This window comes from Grampus griseus, assembly GCF_964374135.1.
Source record: "Grampus griseus genome assembly, chromosome: 6".
Lineage (NCBI taxonomy): Eukaryota > Metazoa > Chordata > Mammalia > Artiodactyla > Delphinidae > Grampus > Grampus griseus.
The window spans coordinates 52,483,718-52,506,407 of record NC_139000.1 but is presented as its reverse complement, the minus strand read 5'-3'; the positions used below and the strand labels follow the sequence as shown (position 1 = coordinate 52,506,407).

At 42.3% G+C, this 22,690-nt stretch overlaps 1 protein-coding gene across 6 annotated transcripts in view; it reads right to left on the bottom strand.

Annotated features, from left to right (window-relative positions):
• Nucleotides 1–22,690, bottom strand: part of SMARCA2 (SWI/SNF related BAF chromatin remodeling complex subunit ATPase 2) — a gene marked incomplete at its 3' end in the record, with an annotated part of 172,636 nt that overhangs the window by 76,208 nt on the left and 73,738 nt on the right. For all 6 annotated transcript variants that reach the window (XM_082656489.1, XM_082656485.1, XM_082656488.1 and 3 more), the window contains 5 exons: nucleotides 14,615–14,722; nucleotides 13,902–13,988; nucleotides 10,803–10,849; nucleotides 8,394–8,560; nucleotides 2,310–2,473 (listed from right to left, as the gene is read on the bottom strand). In XM_082656489.1, coding sequence (XP_082512615.1) covers nucleotides 2,310–2,473; nucleotides 8,394–8,560; nucleotides 10,803–10,849; nucleotides 13,902–13,988; nucleotides 14,615–14,722 — 573 coding nt within the window. The remainder of the gene's footprint in view (nucleotides 1–2,309; nucleotides 2,474–8,393; nucleotides 8,561–10,802; nucleotides 10,850–13,901; nucleotides 13,989–14,614; nucleotides 14,723–22,690) is intronic.

Sequence of the window (22,690 nt, the reverse complement as noted above, 5' to 3'; positions counted from 1 at the left end):
TCTGTTGGAGCCCTGAGCTCAGTCATCTCTCTCCACACATCTTCCCCAGAACGGCTGAGCAGCAGCCACGCTGGCAAGTTCTGTGTCATCAACCTCCTGATTATTTCCTAGAAAAGGGGTCACACACTGCTTCCAGAATGGGCCCAGTGGTAAACAGTCCAGGCTATCTTGGCCAAGAGCAAACACTGAGCGACTGTTCTCACCAAGAGGCTGGTAATCGTTTTTCTTTCTTTTGCAATTTACATTTTTATACTTTTAAATGTGAGAACCATGCTTTGCTTTCAGGTGGTCCAAACTCAGGTTGCGGGCCAGACTCAGCCCTGGGTTGCAGTTTGCTGACCCCTGTCCTAGAAGATGCTGATAACCTACAAAACACTAAGGCACAGGTGGCGGCAGAACATGCCAGGTGAGGAAGTAGAGGGCATGGACCATCTACCAACAGGGCAACAAGTTCTTGAACCCCTGGGTGCTTACAGCAATTAGTTTTTTGCTTTTTTTTTGGTGGTGGTGGCAGCAGTGGTGTTTTTTTGGTATGTTTAAGATGATCTATCTAGGGACTTCCCTGGTGGTCCAGTGGTAAAGAATCTGCCTTCCAATGCAGGGGACGCGGGTTTGATCCTTGATCGGGGAAATAAGATCCCACGTGCCGCGGGGCAACTAAGCCTGCGTACCACAACTACTGAGCTCGTGCGCCTCAACGAGAGAGCCTGCGTGCAGCAAACTACAGAGCCCGCGTGCTCTGGACCCCACGTGCCACAACTAGAGGGAGAAAACCCGCACGCCACAACTAGAAAGAAGCCCGTGGGCCACAACGAAAGATCTCGCATGCCTCAACAAAGGATCCCGCAGGCCGCAACGAAGACCCGACACAGCCAAAATAAACAAACAAACAAGCAAACCCAAAAAACAAGACAAAAAAACTTTAATGTAAGATGATCTATCTATTTGAAAAATAGCAAAAATGACGATTTCTAGGCTGAAGAAGTTTACGCAAGGTAAGCCTGTGGGCCCCTAAGCCAAAAATGGGGGGGAGGTATTACGACGAAGAAAGAAGCGTTGTAATCACTGAATGGATTATTCACCAATTCTGAGGTCTCCGTGGTCTGAAAGCCCATCATACTGATTTAGGTGTGATTATAGCTGAAGACAAGAACACAGCCTGAGAAAAGGACCTCCAAAGTAACTGTGTGGTTGACCATTCTGTAATAACAACACAGCTCCAGCTTCATGGGTTAAAATGAATAAAATAAAGTGCCAACCCATGTTTCTCATAACAGTTTGGGAATGAGAGTCCTGATAATCCCGAGGGGTTTTAGTGCTAATCCTACATTCATATGTTCTATCTTTGACTTTAGCAGCGACCTCCAGTTAGCAACTTTAAGGTCTGTATCTTCAATCTGTCAACCTATGTCAAATAAACCCTATTTCATCCATGTGTGTTAATTTTGATTCAACATAATAAAGAATAATTACAGGGGCTTCCCTGGTGGCGCGGTGGTTGAGAGTCCGCCTGCCGATGCAGGGGACGTGGGTTCGTGCCCCGGTCCGGGAAGATCCCACATGCCGCGGAGCGGCTGGGCCCGTGAGCCATGGCCGCTGAGCCTGCGCGTCCGGAGCCTGTGCTCCGCAGTGGGAGAGGCTGCGACAGTGAGAGGCCCGCGTACCGCAAAAAAAAAAGAGGCTGGCATAGAGTGAGGATCCAATAAATGTTAGCTGTTTTATGTTGTTTTTATCTTGTAACATTTTTTTTTTTTTTTTTTGTGGTACGCGGGCCTCTCACTGTCGCGGCCTCTCCCGTTGCGGAGCACAGGCTCCGGACGCGCAGGCTCAGCGGCCATGGCTCACAGGCCCAGCCACTCCAGCATGTGGGATCCTCCCGGACCGGGGCACGAACCCACGTCCCCTGCATCGGCAGGCGGACTCTCAACCACCGCGCCACCAGGGAAGCCCTTGGAACATTTTTGATTTATCCTTAACTAAATATGCTTTGTTCAGCGGCAATCCCAGGAGATGGGGTAGGGGGGTGGGGGGATGGCTTAAAACTAGGCAGAAACTTGAGTCTTTGTCCCCCAAACTTGAACTCTTCAAAGGTACACCAAAGGCGTGTGCAAGAGATCTCAATATCTATGTTCCAAGGGAGATAAGAAAACAGCCATAATAATGTGCTGGGTTATTTTCTCTTTGAGGAAATGGTCCACTCGTTTAGAAATGTGCTCTGCCCCATTAATGTATATGAGGGAGGGAAGTGCTAGTCTTTCAGTTCCTCTCCAGAAGGAAGGCCTGGGCACCCAAGTCAGAGACATGCACACCTGATGAGGATTCCAGTCGCTGTCAAAGATGACCACGGTATCAGCTGCCTGGAGATTTAAGCCCAGGCCTCCAGCTCTCGTGCTCAGCAAGAAAATGAAATACTGGGACCCAGGTTCATTGAATTTCTTCAGCAAAGCAGCACGATCTTCAGACTTGGTGGTGCCTGAGGGGATAAGAAAAATAAATTTGACAATTAACTCCTGTCTGAAAATGTCACAGAGTTAGACAAAAAGGCCTACTTCCTTGAGAAACAGACTCAGACTCCTCTTAGTATTGGTGAGGAAATCCCCTAAGGTTTTTGCACTTTTGAAAGGAACTTTGAACATCTTGCAATTAAAAAAAAAATTAGAGAGATAGTTGAGAGACTTTTCTCTAAATAAGAAGGAATACTCTGTCTACTACTCATTGTTCCAAAATGTTGAAAAGAGTTTAAACATTCTGACTGGGCATCTGTGAAACTGACATATCCTATAACATTCTTATGTCAACCTAAAACTTGGTGGAAACATTTCCTGAATTTTTTTTTTTTTTTTTTTGCGGTACGCGGGCCTCTCACTGTTGTGGCCTCTCCCGCTGCGGAGCACAGGCTCCGGATGCGCAGGCTCAGCGGCCATGGCTCACGGGCCCAGCCGCTCCACAGCATGTGAGATCCTCCCGGACCGGGGCACGAACCCACATCCCCTGCATAGGCAGGCGGACCCTCAACCACCGCGCCACCAGGGAAGCCCCCTCTGAATTTATTTTTATGCTTGAAAACACCAAATAATTTAACACACACACACATGTGCCTAAAAGATTGATTATAATGGCTTAAAGCTACTTTGCCAATAGGCTTTAGAGTGAGGACTTGTTCATGCCCAAGAGAATGGAAACAAAAGTAAATCTATTTCTACTGTATTTTACCATTCAGATGGCTACTGAGCATGATCCGGCTGGTAAAAACATAAAATGTGAATGGAATATTTTTATCCTTGTTAGCAAGACTTGAAGCCAAAATAACTCAAAAAAAAAAAAAAAAAAGGAATTTCTCAGTTGGTTTCTCATGTTGACATTCTGCTCCGCTGAGTTATAAACTATAACCATACAAAGCAGCATGTAATACACCTGGCGATGGCTCGCCCCATGGTATCTGATGAGACTCCCAAACAGTGAATAAGCAGAGAGTATGAAACCCCAGAGAATAGTACTCACTTTTAGGGCACCAAGGTACCCAGACTTGCATCCCAAATCAGCCCCTCAATCACATACAATGTATTTGTAATGTATTTACCTGGCCATTTCATGAACTGCATTGTGGAAAGGAAAAAAACCTACCATATTCCATCTGAATATATTTCACCAGAAAAGTGTAGCTGCAGAGTTCTGAAAAAGGTCTTAGGCTGTTGGGACATATATATGTATGTTACATGATAGTCCCTAACCACCTGTTGTACAAATATTATTTCTACATGGTGTTTTTTTTTTAACGATGAAAATATACTGAAAATTTATTTCAGAGCATTAAAACATCTAAGTGACTCCAGCTAATGGAATCGAGTTACTGTGGAGGTTCAAGTTCCCAAACATGGGGAGATCTGTTTTTCATATTAATAAAAACAGTAAGTACCCTCCTGAGGAGGGAAAAAGAACATTCCTGAATACAGCAAACGGGGATTAGAAACAAGGGGCTTTGGGAGTCCCCATTCAATGAAGCAATGTTCTTTAGAGCTCATTCTACTTTCCAAATCAGATTTCAAGTTTTGCAACCTGGTCAAATCCTGCAATGATGAATTGTAAGAATTTAGATTTGCGGGGAGGAACGTGAAATGTGTTTTGTTAAACGAGGTTTCAAACACGTGGTGCCCTTTTTTCTCTTATTTTCAGAATTGGCTTTCTGAGATCACGATAAACTATCTGCTCACGATGCTAATGGAAGACACGTGCTGGTCTATCATGAAGCCATTTTGCTACATCATTTGCCCAGGTGCAATGATTTTTTTAAAAAATTACTCACATAGATTACTGGTTCACATATTTACCCTCTGCCTTAAAGTGAAGGAAAAGCCAAAGAAACCAAAAAAAAAAAAAAGCAAACACTTCCAAAATGGGGAAAGACGGAGTTCCCAGAGATAATGGTATAGTCGTCCCTTTGTACCTATGGGCTGTGCATCATCCAGGGATTCAATCAACAGTGGATCAAAAGTACTCCAAATTCCAAATTAAGAATTCCAGAAAGTTCCGGAAAAGCATAATTTGAATTTGCCAAGCACCAGCAACTATTTACATAGCCTTTACATTGCATTAGGTATCATAAGTAATCTAGACATGATTTAAAGTATATGGGAGGATGCGCATAGATTGATTACATGCAAATACTACACTGGTTTTTTGGCTTGTTTGTTTGTTTTTTTAATTTTTGGCCATACTGCACGGCATGTGGAATCTTAGTTCCCCGACCAGGGATCAAACCTGCGCCCCCTGCATTGGAAGGCAGAGCCTTAACTATGGGACTGCCGGGGAAGTCCCACTACACTGTTTTATGTCAGGGGCTTGAGCAGCTGCAGATTCTGGTATTTGTGGGGTTCCTGGAACCAAGCCCCCACCTTGGATACTGAGGGACGAGGGACCAACTGTGTCTATTTTCTGACATCAGGGTACAAAAACTGTGCATCTATATACTAAGAGGGTAGAAGTTCACTTTTGATCCACTGAACTGAAAAATAATCAGTTAACAATTACATGCATTAAGATATAAATAAAACGAATTAGTGGATACGCCTACTTGGGATGAAATAACACTAAATGAAAAATAAAGCACTGAAAAACAAAAGGGATATCAAAATTATCTGGTCAAAAGAGTTTTTAGGCCCTATGCTAGACACTTCAAGCAAACAGACGGACCATATTATCTGGTGTGTATTTAAATCATATATGTAGCTTGGAACTTGACACATTATAAAGCCAGGAAAAAATACGATTGAGTCACTTTTCATGCAAAGCTATGGCATTTCTTATTACAAGGTTCAGAATTTGCTGGGTTACCATTTCCATTAGTCAAAGGTTCTCCAAGCCAAGATCTCTGCTGTTCATCAGCAATCTTTGGGACATTGTTCAAGGAGAGTCAAACTACCGTGTCAGGGTTTAGCCCCAGCCAAAGAAATGCTGTTTGTAGGTGGGCACAGGATTTAAAGTGTATCAAGTCCATGTTCTTATAGGCTTTAATGTAGAACATAACCAAGCATACAATTAATAATAAGGGCAACTGTGATGAAAACTGCAGATTTTGCCAGAAGGAACACACTGCCTGGCTTTCATGATTAGTCACTTTAACTTAGTTTCAGCTGCTTTTGGAAAATGTTGTCTTCTGGGATGTAACTTCATCACTTGCTCTCACTCAAAAATCATTTCCGGTGAAAACAAAGACTATAATGGAATCGTAGTTAAATCTATTCATGCAACCATAATCTCTGCAGAAAAAAATCTACTTAACTGTCATCAAATTTTTTTTCCCCCTGAGGTCAAAAATCTGGGACATCAAATTCAGCAATGAAAATCTGAAGTCATTTTAACAACTGGGTTAAGAGGGTGGTACAGCTGGCAGTGTGTGTACCAATTTATCCATGTGTATGTCGACTGTTTGCCATCAATTCTCTCTAACCCCAGAACAAATGGCTGCTGTTTCTTCCAGGCAGAAGCCCATGCAGCCTTCTCGATGGCATCTGTAACACTTATTGGAACTTGTTTACTTGCCTCCTCCAACCTAACGGTAAGGCCTTTGATGGTAGGATCAGTGAGCAGCACATTCTCTTGAAATGGCCTGGTCATTTTCAATCAACCAACTTACAATTTTTGAATTCAGTTCAAAATCAGTCTTCAAATGTCTCTAGGAAAGTAAGCTGCATTTTCAGAGATGGAATAAATCTTGCTGGATTTGCTAAAACTGATTCTAAACTAATTTCGAATCAGAGACATCTAAGTTAGAACATGATGTCACCATTTGCTTCATGTGTAACCTATGACAAGTTAACTCATCTCTCTAAACCTCTGTTTTCACATCTATTAAATGGGATCATATTCGTACCTGGTAAGAAGGGGATAACAGAAGCTTGTTTGTTGAGAAAATTAAATGAATAATGCTCATGAAGTGCTTAGCCTGGCATCCCACATGTAGTAGGTCTTCCATAAACATTAGCTTTTATGACTATTATGATTATAACAATAAGGACAGCAACCAACAGAATATTAAAGACACTCTCTCGGGACTTCCCTGGTGGCGCAGTGGTTAAGAATCCGCCTGCCAATGCAGGGGACACGGGGTTGAGCCCTGCTCCGGGAAGATCCCACATGCCGTGGAGCAACTAAGCCCGTGCACCACAACTACTGAGCCTGCGCTCTAGAGCCCACGAGCCACAACTACTGAAGCCCGGGCGCCTAGAGTCCGAGATTGGCAACAAGAGAAGCCACTGCAATCAGAAGCCTGTGCACCGCAACGAAGAGTAGCCCCCGGTCGCCGCAACTAGACAAAGCCCGCGCACCGCAACGGAGACCCAATGCAGCCAAAACATTTTTAAAAATTAAATAAAAATAAAGACACTCTCTCAAGCTGGTAAGAACACATTAGAGAGATTTGTTTCAAGGAAATCACTTCTTGCCAGTTTCCCAGACTCGAACATTCCAAGGTCACAGTCCCAAGAGAGCTGAGATTCCAAACGAAATGCCACAGAATAGCAAACGACAGTTCTACAGGACACCTGTGGGGGGCTGTACATCCAGGGAAAATAGAGCTGGCCGCCGCCCCCCTCACTCAAGCAGCAGTGAGAGGGCTTGCCTTTCAAAGGAAGAATGCTGACAGAAGGCTGAACTTACCACTCACAGAGAGGGAGAAACCAATGCATCAGGTCAGAAGATGAGACACAAGGCAGATTTGCCAAAAGACAGACTGTGGTTGATGTAACTGTGTCATGAATTCAGAATTAACATTGACTTAACCATTCCTCTGTTTTCAGTGACTTTAAGGAGGAGAGGCAAAAAGATTTTTAAAAAATCAAGTCTGTCAGAGGTATAATTAATTTAAAAGTTAATAAGGCCCTAAGAGTTACACCATATAGAGAATTCACTTAAAAACTCAAGTAAGAGAACATATGGCAGGTCCGAGGTTGGTAAATATCCAGTCATATCTAATTCAGGGCAGAAGGGGGAGAAAATGTTGGATTGAAAATAAAACAACACCTTTTAATGGAACATAAACTTTAAATTTCCCATTTGACGATAACTTGAATATTGCATTGGATAAAAGTTGGTGCTCGTAACACCATGCAGGAATTCAACACCAGCCGGGCTATACATCAGCTCCTATCCCCACTTACTACTCTTTGAAAATGTTACCCCTGCCATGGTATGAAAATCTTGATACCTTTAATCTCTGAAATGCTAGAGCTGCCACCCCAATCATATAGCAATTTAGGGAGTATCCCTAAATTCCTACTTTCTTCCATTCATATTTTCTGACTAATTTTTTAAGGACATGGTATTTAAATTTCACTCTTAAAATCAGGCCAATACTCTACACAGTTGGCAAAATCCAGGAAACAGGGAAGCCCTATCTCTTAACGTAGCATGTAGATATGTTCTATTTAGAAAAAGAGAGAAGCTTTAACGATAGATATAATCTTAAATGAACTACAACAGTGTCACTGAAGAAAGGAGTCATAGCCTTTATCCGCTTAAAATATGCCTTCACAGAGAGAGCTAAAGGCTTATCAAAATATTCTATATGGTGCACAGGTAACAGACAAGCCTAAGGGCAAGGAGAGTTTTTCAATTTTAGTTTAGTTTGGCTTAATTTAATTGTGGTACTTATCAGTGATCCTAAGTCCATTTGTATTGGTTTGTACGTGGGATAAACAGCAGCACAAACGATTTCAGCTTATTTTAAGCTGGAGGATGTAAAGATTGCTCTCTAGAGAAGCTGCACCCCACCCTGCTAGTTAAATCTTCAAGAATTTTACTGCTCCTTTTGGGGGAGACTGGAATTCGATCTGAGCGCCCATGATCCCTGCACTCTGGGTTGTGTGGCTTCAGAGCCTAATTCCTTACACACTTACCGTCAAGGCGCAGGTAAAGGAAGTTCCGAAAAGCAAAGTAATCCTCCATGATGGTCATGAGAGACGTCATCTGGCAGAAAAGCAGCACGCGGTGATTAGTCGCTCTCAATTTTGGCAGAATACGATCAAGTAGCTCAAACTTTCCTGAGGCCCGATACAGCTCAGCCCTGAACCCAGAAATGCAAAACAAGAAGACAGTATTACTGCTGTCTTCTTGAAGGAGCCAGTAGCGCTTTGCTTTTCATATAGTGCCTTGTGCATAGTACACATTCAATAAATAACTACAGAATGAATGAATGGATGGATGAATGAGTGAATGAGTACCCACTCCGAAGCAACTGAGACTATTGCATGGAAAAAATAAACTATATTTCTAGAAAACCCATAAAAAGTATATTATATACTCTAGGTATGATGACAGTTTCTAGAAAGAAAAGGAAACCTAAAACTCTCCCTCCCTCTCTCTGTCTTTCCTACACATGCATATATGTATATGTTGTCATTTCCTTAAATCCCTAACTTATTAAGTACATAAAATTACTAATTTAGGGCACTTAAGATTCATTGAAATACCTACTGAGCACCTACTACGTGCCAAGCACACTGCTGGGCATGTGTACAAGCAAAATAGAATCCCTGCCTTCCAAATGGGTAATTAACAACGTGTGATAAGTCCTAAAAAGAAAAATAGCAAGTTGCTATGAGCGCTCATAGCAACATGTGACATCTTCTTTACATTAGAGCAGTGCTTGGCCAAACATCAGCCCCTGGACTGCTGTCTGTTTTTGTAAATAAAGTTTTATTGGCACACAGCCAGGCTCACTCATTTCTGTTTGCCTATGGACTGCTTTCAAGCTACCACGGCAAAGTTGAGCAGGTGCAACAGAGACTTTTTGGCCAGCAAAGGCGCAAACATTTGAGATTTGGCCCTTTGCAGAAAACAATTTGGCAGCCACTAGTGTAGAGCATCAAAGGTGACCCGCTAAAGAGCTAACAGTTTAGCTAAAACCTGAAATAAGCAAAAGGCAGCCAGGTGAAAAAGGTGGGCTTAGGATTGGAGAGGAGGAGATTCCAGGAAGCGGAAAGAGTATATGCAAAGGCCCTGAGGAGTAAAAGAGCCTGGTGAGTCTAAAGAATTGAAAAAATGGTGTGTGTGGCTTAAGTTGGGGGGCAGAGAGGGATGCTGGGACATGAGAGCAGAGACGAAGAGCGTGGGAGGGGGGACCGATCCTGTAGGGCTCTATTAGTTTTAGTTTTAAGTGCAACAGAAAGCCAATGATGGGTTTTAAACAGGGGGGTGACGAGATATGACATCTTTTTAAAAGATCACCATGTACACAGTGAAGAATGGATTGGGGAAGGGACACAATCCTGGCTTACACAGAAATTCACATTAAAAAACACGATGATAGAGTGCTGTCAGATAGAGAAGAATGTTAGTGAGTTAAAGTAGAGTTCTTCTCCTCCACAAGAAACCACTCTCCTCTTTATCAACAGGGATGTGTCATATTATTAAAACTTAGTTGTAGGGGTGATGTTGTTGGGAAAACTCCCCAGTGCATGTGCAGTCTAGTCTATGATACTGAAACGTATCATTGGTAGTTGATTTTATGACACACAGAACAGACATTTTCAAGTGTAAGTCTTCCCAACATCCATCGCCTACTGTGAGACTGTCCTCCAAACACCCCCTGAGGCCATGTTTTCAATATGCAAAACCCTGGCCAACCTGATGGCACCCGGAGTGAACAAAGGACCGAGAGAAAAGGAGAAAAGGAGAGACAAAGGAGAGCAACACAGTCTGCCCTTGGGATCCAAGAATTGACCCCTTTATCCTAATAATAAAAATTTCCCTGGTGCCACACAAGCAAAACAGAGACTTTCTATTAATGCAACATTCGGTTTTGTTGTGTTGCAAGCATGCAACTCTTCAATGTCCACTGCTAATGAAAAATTATTTCTTATACAGACCATAGGCTAACAAATTACTGTCAAGCTGTATATACGCATAGCAGATGAGACATTTTCCTCTCATACACGTTAATGTTGAATATCAACTTGAGACTTCCTATGGTAAACTCGCTTTGAGCTCAAGCTACGCTATTGGTTATAAGAACCCTTGGAAGCTCTGACAACGTTTTTAGAACACTAGGACACTGTTAAGTCTATTAAAGGAGATCTATGTCCTTTGAATAACCACTTGCTCAAGGCATGTAGTAATGTATGCCAGTAAAGTAAAAGGGAATGCTGATATCATTTTGGTTAACAACTTCTGTACCCTCTGCTGAGGAGAGAAGGGGGCTGAGGGGGCTGGCAGTTACGTATTTGTGTGATAGGAAACACTTCAGAGGGAAAAGTTAGGGAGGACCAACAAACTATGTTTTGGAAGAAAAAAAAATTAAGATTTACCCATTGATGACCCCATTTGAATAGCCCAGGTGTTCAGCAAAGGATTCCTTTAAAAGAGAGAGAAGAAAATGATTCTCAAAAACGGATCTGTAATTATTAACTTAATGATTATTCTATTAGTGAGGTCATCCTATCTATTTCTAGAGCACAGTTAAATAAGATAATGAATAAGTAAGAAAACACTCGTTATACAATGAACCAGAAACTCAGAGTCTTTGAATTCAGACTATAGTTCTGCCAGAAACGTATGCCGTAAGTCTGCAAGTCTCTAGACTCTCATACTGAGATGATAGGGCTAGTTCACTCATCAAACAGTGATTAAGTGTTGACTGGCCCAGGGCTGTGGTAGGCAGGTACTGGGAATCCAGAAAAAAATGAAGTCACTACCCCAAGGAGCTTAGAGTCTAGACTAGAGGAAGAGCTTCCTACAAGCAAATCAAGATTAATATATACACATAAATACACTGTGGAAATAGTTAACAGTAAAAGTAATGATTATTTATGTACTACATACTGTAAATCTTAGTTTGGTGGAATCCTAACATCCCTTCCATACTGTGCTTTTCTGTATTATAAATAAGGCTCTAAATGTACCCCTCAGGTGACCGGCTTCCACTTTTAAAACACAGAACTTAATTACAGAATTCCCTCCTCACTGATTCTGTGGAAGAAATAAGTTGCTGTTCTCCATGTGACTTTCGCATTCCTTCCTTATGGGAAGGGAGACCATCTGTGGGGAGGAGAGCACGTCACACCTTCACATTAACCACCAGCTGTCTCCCTTCTCTGCTCCCCTTCCTTCCCAGATCACTGAAGCTTTCCTCCAAGGGGACCAGATCCTCCCTTTGGGCTTTGCTCCCAAACATGCTCATCATTTATGGCAGGCCCAGCCCCTCCGGATGCTGCCCTGCCGGCAAAATTAACGCCAATGGACCTCAGCTAAAAACCCTACCCTGACTCCAAGCCTACCCTTTCGTCTCTACAGGTGCCATTCCTGACTAGAGATTTGGGTCTCATCTGTCTCTCAGATGGTATGTGTTGATAGATGGTGATAAGGTCAGGTATCAGCAGCATTTTAAAAACACTGCTTTCATTTCTCTGGTTTGAAGATCCCCAGGGAGGCAGTGAGCCCAATCCAGAGACCAGGTTTCTAGTATGAAGTAGGATGAACAAAGGGTGTGTAAGCAAACAAAACGAAGACAAAAGCAAAACGCACACACCATCTCTGGTTCACAACTGTGATACCTTTGCAAATAACTGTGGGTCTCATTGCCAGGAATGTGCTCCTAAAAGTTTTTTACATTAAAAAAATTGCAAATCCAAGTCTCTCTTTCTATTGACTGCTACTTAAAATGTCAATGTGCAGGCAAAGGAGGACATGTTACTTAGACCTACCTTCTTTGATTACCCCCTTCCCTCCCCAGGTGCTCCAGATAGAAGCTTGACAACCTCTCCCTTCCTGACACGGCCCAGTGTGTCTCAGAGGTTCATCTTGGTACGATAACCAAAATGAAGTTAAGACTGACACCTAATTTTCATAATTTCTAAGTCCTCAAACTCCTCTATACTTTTACAAAGTAAATATCTTAAAGTTATTTTTAGGAAAAATAAGATAGTGGGTGACAGGTTGACCTGACATGACCCCGACCATTTTCATCAATAGATCTTTTTTCTTTGGGGGGGGCTCCTCCAATCCAACATGTACCCCCCACTAACTCATGGATACCTTACAGCCCATGTATCACATTATTGGTTTACCAGACACTTCATACGTTATTTTTTTTTTAAGTTTATCCTCCTGCCAGTCCTATAATCTATTACCATCTGATGACAAGTCAAGTACTTATGAGTGACTTACACCAAGTCACAGTCAAAAGTGACCTGGGGTATAGACTTATTACCACACAGTGGATTCTCCCACGATGTGTCTAAACAGGCTTGTTGGTGGGACCTTCCCATCCCTCCCTTTCTTCCTTCTTTCTTTTCTTCCTTCCTTCCTTCCATCCATCCTTCCTTCCTTTTACTGTTGTCATTTTACTTATATTGAGGGCCTTTTACTCTATGAAGGAAGGGTTGCCTGTCCCTGAGGCAATAACAGTGTCAGGAGTTTTTCTGATTTCCCACCACAGGTGGGATAGGACTCCAGGACAGGGACAGAGGTGTGATATATACTGTCACCTAACAAGCACGATTACCAAAAAGAAGGAAGAAAAAAATAATCTTCAAAGTCAAGAATATTTCAGTCTCATTTCCAGGAATATGCTCCTGAAAGTTAAATTCCTAGAACCTTCTATTTATTTATTTGTTAATAAGCGGGTGCCGACACGGAGCCTGCAGTGACTTGCCCCATGCCTGCTTCTCATCTGTAGTAGAAAGTAAGCAGTGCCCTGGCAAGTAACTGTCGCCAGGACCATGTGCATCTGCGGCAACACTGAAAAGTGGAGGCTACAATTGTGGCTCCTTTTCCTTCCTGCTCAAGTCAATGGCTCCTACTGGGGTGAAATTGTCAACTTTAGGAAACTCATTCGCATGTAGCGAACAGGGCAGAATATGTCCTCTCCCCTAAAAATAGCTTCCTAGAGACCAGAGCCTCAGGATAAAAGCCTGTATCTACACTGTCATGAAAGAGGCCAGAAAGGAAAAAATGCAAATCTAAGTAACAGACTAAAGTCAGTGACTTTTACAGAGAACATCCTTCTGTTCAACGGGTATAAATACATTATTTTAATATTTTCCACAGCATTCTTCTGAGGAAGCTGGATGTATTTATCATTATCTTCCATTTCGGAGCTCCTACTATAACAAGGCAAATCACAGCACCTTCCCAAACCCACATAATGAGCCATAGCTTACAGCATTTTCTCACTACTTGAAACTCCTGGTTATAAAATTCCAGATGCGCAAGTGTCTGGTGCCAATGAGAATCCGTAACTAGAAAATTCATGTTTGTTAATTCTGCTCTTCAAGCTATCAGACCATGTTGTTTCAACTTCCACACGTTTTAACGCTCTTTTATTTTTTATTAAAAAAATTGTCTGCATAGTATTAGTAGGAATAGCACAGTAAGGATCAGGGTCACGACAGAGAACGCAGACTTACCTCAATGTGCTGAAACATATATGGGTGATTGCAGATTTTTCTCAACTGCATGATAGTGTTCATAAGTGTCTTAGCGCCTCCTTTCCCCTAAGAACAAGTAGAGGAGAGTGAAAATAGAAGTTATTAATTGATCAGGTATTTCCCGTTAAAAAAAAAGTAGGCTTCTATAGAAACAGCAAAGGGCCATAGGTCTTCTCGGTAACCTACACCTCTTGTGGTCCAAAGTTCCTGTTACTATTACATAGTTGTTTCTGAATTAGATATAACATCTTCCTTGTGACTAACTTATCCTTGAGGAGGGAATTATGCCCAGTGGATGGCTTTGAGAAATAACTGTCTATTCGCTAGGATTCACAGCTGTCTATTCCCTAGAACATGGAACAGATGCCCAGGGAATGAAACTGGATTGTGAAACCTTCTATAATGCCACCACACCCTTAGGCAGCTATATTCCGTGCAGAACTGACACGAGCATAGCTAACTATTTTGGTGATACGAACACCAAGATGGTGTTCGCTTTTAACTGCTCCTATGCAGTTTGCAGGTAAGAGGCTAAGAGATTTTCTTAGGCAGCAACAATAGCTCCAGAAAAAGCCCAGTAATTTGCTTCGACAAATCAGCATTAGCAGGGATGTTTCCTAGGAGTATCCAGTGTCACAGCCCCAAGAAGATACATGACAGCACCTTGAGTTGCAACATCTTCCGCAACGTACCTTCTTATCTTTCTCCGAACCGTCTGTGAGGAGGATCCCTTTGGCTTGCATATGGCGATACAGAATCTTCTGCAGAGCTGACATGTCACACTTGATCACATATTCAACCTGGGGAAAAAGAACAGTAAGTAGAGCGGGAGAGAGAAGGTGCCTGTTCTAAGAAGACTGTTGAGACATGGCTGCTGGTGGCACTCCTGGAACCACAAAGGTATCTCTCTTGCCCCCCTCTTGGATTCATGGAGGAGGTGGGGTGGTGGTAGTGATGGAGAGGACCACAGTCGTCACTACTAAAGGTACCATTATACTGTAGAGACCTTCAAAAGGCTGTATGTCAATCACCACTGACACTAGGGTCATGTTTTCAGAAATTTCTTGACTTGTTCCATATTTGAGAGAAAGAGAGAGAGAGAGAGAGAAGCTGGCAAACTGTTCAAATTCAAAGATGTTCCACACAGAGTATTTTCTTTTCTATTTTTTTATAGTATTTCCTCTGCTTCCCACCTATACCTCCTTTCCTATGAACACAACAGTTTTAGGAAAAACAGGGCTTGGCCAATAACCTCTGATTTTCTTTGGAAAACACATTTTTTTTTTTTTTTTTTTTTTTTGCAGTACACGGGACTCTCACTGCTGTGGCCTCTTCCACTGCGGAGCACAGGCTCCGGACACGCAGGCTCAGCGGCCATGGCTCACGGGCCCAGCCGCTCCGCGGCATGTGGGATCTTCCCAGACTGGGGCACGAACCCATGTCCCCTGCATCGGCAGGCGGACTCTCAACCACTGCGCCACCAGGGAAGCCCGGAAAACATTTTTTAAATGGTCCTAGGTGGCTACCCCCAATACCGATCTGCAAAGGAGATTCATGAGAGCCCTAGGTTGACTATATGTAATTACCCTCTGCTTTGGAAGGATGAGAGGATCCTACCCTAGTGAGGATAACAGGCAAAGGAGAGGAATTCATCCACAATTGGATGCAACTTTAGGACCATATTCTTTAGAGGCAAGGCCGCATGTGCTTCCATTTTGAAATAACAGAAAAATCCAATTTAAAACAGTGAAAGGGAATTCATGTGCCGGTGGTTTCACACACACCTGCAATACTTCTCGCACGCCCCTAATGCACACAATCTGCCCTGATTATTTCCTATTATTGTTTTTCTTTATTAAAAAAAATCCCCAGAATACAAATGTGAAATTTTCATAATAAACATCAGATTAATGCCTAGAAATCTGCAGAATGTGATTAAAAGCAAATCAGCAAGCTGCCTAATGTTTAACAAACTGATTAAAAATGATCAGGTTATTTTCAGCTCTGAGGGCCAGGGCGAGGAGGTCACAGATGAAGAGAAGTTGAATATTCATTCGATTGTTGCTTTAGAAGGAACCTGTCGGGCCAGCCAGAACCGCAATTAATAGCCTTTTGCTACTCGTTTTGATGCACCAAATCAGATTAGAGAAAGGTGGATTCTTCTGCAGAAAAGTTAAGAAAAGCAAGTGACCTGCCGTAGACTTGTTTTAGTTTTTAATGACTTTCTTGGCCAGGGTGGAAAACACATCTCCAAGCTTAATAAATAAGGATGCACCATTAGCACAGGCTTTGTGCTCCACAGACTTGATGCTGCATGTTTTTAAAGTACTTCGGCTTTTTCAAGAGCTGTTAACTCTCCACAAAACTTGATGACGGTGTAGAAGAGTGTTAAACAACTTCAGACTTTAACAAGCATAATGATAAGAATGACACCAAGGGCTAGTATTACTGAGTTCTTTCTATGGACCAGGCCCCGTGCAAAAATGCTTTATGTGCCCTCTCCCATTTCACTACACAAGAGCTGTAGGAGAGTTACGTTTAGTGGTGCTCCAGTTTTATAGATAAGGAACCTGAGCATCAGAAAGGTTAAGTGACTGGGTTGAAATGACGCAGCTATTTAATGGTGCACTTAGGATCGAACCAGACTCGACTTCCTTAAGCTCTATGCTAAGGATGACCACGGAGACTTGTAGGTTTCCCAGTTCTGCCCTGATGGTTCACCTTCACCTGGGCCTCCCTGCCAGCCAGCTTGTGCACACCTTCCTGAATGTGGAAAGGAGGGCTGAGGCTTGCTCGTGAGTGCGTTAGGAGACAGAAGAACCAGAATGAGGGACTGGACCCTCAACCTCCTTCCCATCAGTTAGCTGCTGCTAAGAGCTGGAGGGGAGGGAGTTTGGGAAGCAGGAGGCATGCACGATGATGCCATGCAGAGAGGGATGTCAAACACCCCCAGAGGGGCCAAGTCAGCAGAGAAGCGAGCTCAACCCTAGAACCTGATGGCTGCTGTAGGAAGGCGATGTTCCCCCCAGCCCTCCTCCCAAGCACCATTAGGGGGTACCAGAAGCTAGTTTGATACACATCATCAAAATCACCATCCTAAGTTTCACGACTATATTTTACGTTTGCTCCCTGTAACCTCCCAAACAAGTCCAAGCTGTTTTGTTTGTCTTTGTACTTTCCCCCAGGCCTGGGCTGAGGGTCCTTAGTCTTAGGGCTTCCTTTCCAAATTTCACTCTCCCCGAGGGCTCTTTGGAAGACCTTCCCCAATCACATCTACCAGCCAAAGTCAATCTTCCTTTTCATTTCCCGCAAAGAAGTGGTCATTAAACTTTTTCGATGGCAGTTCCTTACCAGGAGGACACGCTAAAGCGCCTCTTTCCAATACACACCCATATATTTAACTATGAATTATACGCACGCGCGGACATTAATGTCTCAAAACACAAGTTACCTTTAGGACAGGGGTCAAAGTTAAAGGCAGTTGATTTATATCTACATTTTAAGAGGCTAATTTGATGACATCTAATTTTGGGGGTTATAATGGGGCTGGTGAAAACCCACACTAGGAACAGGAGAGGTGGCAGGACTGCCCTTTTCCTACCGTCCATCTGTGCTTACGTCATCCGTCTTGTTTTCAACCTGCAATCCTTTGCAGAATCTTTTAAAGCCCTTCATTCATTCTGAGGGTCGGGGGTGTCAGTTTAGTTAAAATGAGATCATCCTAAAATCCTTTTATCTAGATACAGGGAAACCCGCAATGCTCACAGTAGGCAGAAAGCGCAGGAACCAGGCTGTGACGGGGACCGGATATCTGATGCCCCAGGTGGAGGTGCTTCCCGTCACACTCCCGCCCGGGATAACCAATACAGTCTAAGCAAGGTATCCTGACTTTCTGATGTGCATACACACCACACGGGTACCAGTGTCCATCTGTGTGTTAAATTAATAAAGCTTAATATTTTTTTATTTTTAAGAGAAAAAGTAATATAATGGAAGCTCTAAAATCTTCTTCCCACACCTCAATGGATTACTAGTAAGCACCTCCCCACATACTCACACACACCTGCTTGTGTGCTCTGGGGACCCCTGTCCTAAAGCACTTGAATGCCTGGATCCTTCCTCCTGATGGGGTGGATGATGCTGCCTTTCATCGTCATGCCATTGTTCAGTGACATCTCACACCATGCCTCCAATTCTGGTACAGCTCCTGCACCTTCCAGCCCCGCCCAAGGGCAGTGCAGTGCACAGAGCAAGCCATCAGAGCTATGCATTGAGAAAAGGGCAGACTGAAGAATTCTAAGGTAGACATGCAGACTGACAGTGGCAAGGCGAGGAAAGTCTTTGTAATCATCGCGCCATCTCAAACTCTGTTGGGTCTGGGTCACCTCCAAAAAACACGATGGTCCCTGATTAGAGCATGAATTTGGAAGTTCCTCAAAATATGCTGGTGTTGAAGGAAATTAAATCTATGACTCTTTAATAGGGATGATTCTCCCAACACGTTAGGCTATGAGAGCCACTGGGACTATTATTTTCAAATTATATGTAAAATTGGGGTGTCAGCCTCATGGACATGACAGTTATCTCCTAAGACTCCATATGTTAGTAATGATCAAATCGGTCCCTTCAGGGAGCTAAACTGGGGGGTTATATTGGCCCAGACTCTCCTCCCATATAACCCTGTAAAAGTTTTCTACCTTTATTCATAGTTTCTCCCTAAACACTATTCCTCACTTATAATTTCCCTTCCAAAAGGAGGCATTATTAGACCAATAAATCCAGACTCCGGTGTGTGATATATTACCACTTTGTGAATTGAGATTTCCAAGATTAAATTCATGCAAGTCCCAGCTTCTAGAATCTATGGCAAGAGAGGAACAAAGTGATGATTAATTACATCAAGCATTCTAAATTTTTATATAATGAATATAAAAGCTGCCCATCTAAACAATGCTTTTTTGTGGTTTTATACAGATTATATCAAAATCAGGGTCGATTTTAGGTAGGTCAACCTCTAGTTAATCTCAGACATTGTATACATATTTTAGTATATTTAGACACACACACACACACACACACACACACACACACACACAGCCAATGGCAAGTACAGTTGGTTCTTAATTATACAAAGGGGAAAGTCAGCACAGACAACTTCAAATGGGAGCTAAATCGAAACATCAATTTTTCTTTAGCTTAAGTTAGGTTTTATGTAACCCCTTTTCCATGAACTGCCCTTCTTCCGTGAGTGTAATGAATGGATCTTATGCCAGTAGCTTGGTGGTGGTGTTGGGAGGGGCCTGGAGACAGTATATTCTCTTGCTCATTAGGTGTTTCATTAGACTCATTGAGTCATTAAATACTCATTGATTAAAACTAATTTTTATTAAATACTCATTCATTAAAACTAATTTTTCTATGAAGTAGAACTGCATTTATCAAACTGTGGCCCTTCTATGCCTGCTTTGGTATCATCTGAGGAAATACAGACTCCTGAGGTCACTCCCACTATACTGAACAGAATTACTGGGGCTAGGGCTGGTACTTTGTATTTTTAAGAGTTTTTCTATCTGAAAACTCAACAATAAGAAAAGAAATAATTGGGAAAAAAATTGGCCAAAGATTTAAGCACCACTTCATCAAAGAAGACATATGAATGCCAAATAAACACATGAAGACGAGTCACAAGATATCAGCACACAATTATTGAAATGGCCAACAGTGTTAAAAACTGAAAATATCAAGTATTGAGGAGAATGTGGAGGAACTGGAATGCTCATACATTGCTGGCGGGACGACAAAATGGTTCAGACTCCTTAGAAAACCATTTGGAAGTTTCTTATAAAGTTATGTGTACATTTACCATATGACCAAGCAAGCCCACTCCTAGATATTTACTAAAATGAAATGAAAACCTATGTTCACACAAAAACCTATACACAAATGTTCACAGCAGACTTATGCATAACCATCAAAAACTAGAAACAACCCAAATTTCCTTCAGTTAAATGGATAAACAAACTCTGGTGCATCAATATAATAGAATATTATTCAACAATAAAAATGAACCAATTAATGATACATCCAACACCTTGGATGTATCTCAAATTCATTACACTAAATGAAAAACCAGATGCAAAAGGTCTGATGAGACACATTGTCTGATTCCCTTCATACAACATTCTGGAACAGGCAAAACTACAGGGATGGAGAACAAATTAGCGGTTGTATGAGGCTAAGGGTAGAGGGAGAGTTTGACTAAAAAGTGAGAGCACTAGGAAATTTTTGGTCGGGGGGACTGGGAGACAGAATTGTTCTGTATTTTGATTGTGGGTAGAGTTAACGTAGCTATGTATTTGTCAAAATTCAGAACTATAACACCAAAAAGAGTGAATTTTATTATACGTAAATTAAAAAATAAAACGGAAATCCACTTCCCTGATTCTTTTTCATGAAAACATTTGAGCATCACTTCTATAAAATATTTAGCCTTTTCCTGCCATCGGCCACAATTCCTTTCTAGATTCCTTATGCAGCCTGAGAAAGACATATATGTTGTTTGTGGCTACAAGCAGATGGTGGCAGAAGAAAGCTCCTTATCCCCAAGGATGACACTTAAATGGCCAATCTTCCCCAGATTAAAAAAATCCTAACAAGGTAGAAAGAGCAAAGAGTGAAAACTGGCCAAACCACATCAAGAACAGCTACATACACATGTCAAGTGATCAGTTCCCCTATTCGCCATGAAAAGGTTATGGGGACAGAGATGGGGCAGGAACACAGAAAGTGCCAGGACCAGAGGACAGTGAGAAAGAACTTGAAGTGAACAGGGAAGCAGAACCAGAAGTCAGCAACAGAAACGGCAGTGTGAGTAGAAAGTAAGGACTCTGGTGGTAGCAGCTGTCACCAGTTGAGCCCTTACCACGTGCCAGCCATAGTGTTATGAGTACTGCATCCATTCAATCCTCTTCTGTGAAGCAGGTATTGTCTATCTGCCACTTCATTGATGAGAACACTGACACCCACTGGGTTAAGAGACTTGCCCAAGCTCACACAGCTAGTATGAGACGGAGAATGCAGTGGGGACCCAGGTCCACTCTGACGGGCAGAGCCCATGACTTCCACTCCACCAAGTTGCCTCCAGGTAAGGTAGCTTATCCACAGATAATTCAGTCATATGTTGGAGACAGTGCGGGTTCAGTTCCAGACCAACAAAAGAAAGGGAATATGGTAATCAAAAAATACTTTATTGCTAAAAAATGCTAACTATCATCTGCGCCTTCAGTGAGTCATCATCTTTTTGCAATGGTACATCCAAGATCACTGATCACAGATCACCGTAACACATAAAACAATAATGAAAAGGCTTGAAATATTGCGAGAATTACCAAAACGTGACACATAGACATGAAATTAGCATATGCCGAAAAATGGTGCTGACAGACTTGCTCAACGCAGGGTTGCCACAAACCTTCAATTTGGGGGAAAAAGACATGGTATCTATGAAGGACAATGAAGCAAAGTGCAATAAAATGAGGTATGCCTGTACATCACACACAGGGTGTCTAACATACCTCCAATATAAAAATATGGATATTAAACAGTACATGTGTACTTTATGTCGGAAACATGCTCTTGAAAATCTAATCTTAGATTTTTAAAAATTTATCAATACTCAGGAAGTTTTCTTGTGAAAAGAGCTGTGAAATAGACATTTTAGTAAAGCAAAGAATCCCTTTGTGATATAACCAATCACCCCATAATCCTTATGCTGCAAAAGTTTGGATTTTTTTTGCGGTACGCGGGCCTCTCACTGTTGTGGCCTCTCCCGTTGCGGAGCACAGGCTCCGGACGCGCAGGCTCAGCGGCCATGGCTCACGAGCCCAGCCGCTCCGCGGCATGTGGGATCCTTCTGGACCGGGGCATGAACCCGTGTCCCCTGCATTGGCAGGCGGACTCTCAACCACTGCACCACAAGGGAAGCCCAAAAGTTTGGATTTTAATACAATGGATTTTCTTAAAACAGGGCATACTTTCAACTTGTAATGTGCTTTTAAAATATCTATCTATATTAGCCATTCAGGACTGGCTAATACAGACTAATGAGTAACAAGATTAAGAAGTTTTATGGAATGAATAAATGAAGAACTTCAGTTAATTGCCTTTTATTTTATAGCTCTTCTAAAGAAACAAAAGGAAGTATGGGACAAATTAAAATCTTTAACATTCCGTCTCTATAACTTGCAGGATCTCAGTAACATTCAAGGCAGCCACATGACCACTGTACCCATTCCCCAGCTTATTCTGTAACTAAAGTCCATACTGAATAGAAAGGGGGTTACCCAAAGATGCCAACACCACACGAAGTCAAAGAAATATCAACGGCATTCAATCCCCAAGATGCATTCACTAGCAAAATAAAATACTCAGATATTTAGGTTTTTGCTGGGATAAGCATGGTGTAAGAACCGTGTTAACATTTAATTTTTTTTCCAACTGCTAGTGAATAGGGGCTTAGGGATCAAACTTCTCTCTTACCAAAGTGATCAACTTTGTATACTATCTTGCCAATCCCACTTAAAACTGGGCAGGATGAACCACTCTGTTCAAAAAAGTAGAGTCATTAAAACACAATGATGCAAAACACACATTTCATAATTGGCTCCCCTAAAGAGAAAACTCACATCAAACTATCTCATGCAACAAACAGTGCACAATGCCAAACAATCTATCTTTTAAGAGAATGAAACGTAGAACTCCAGTGTGTG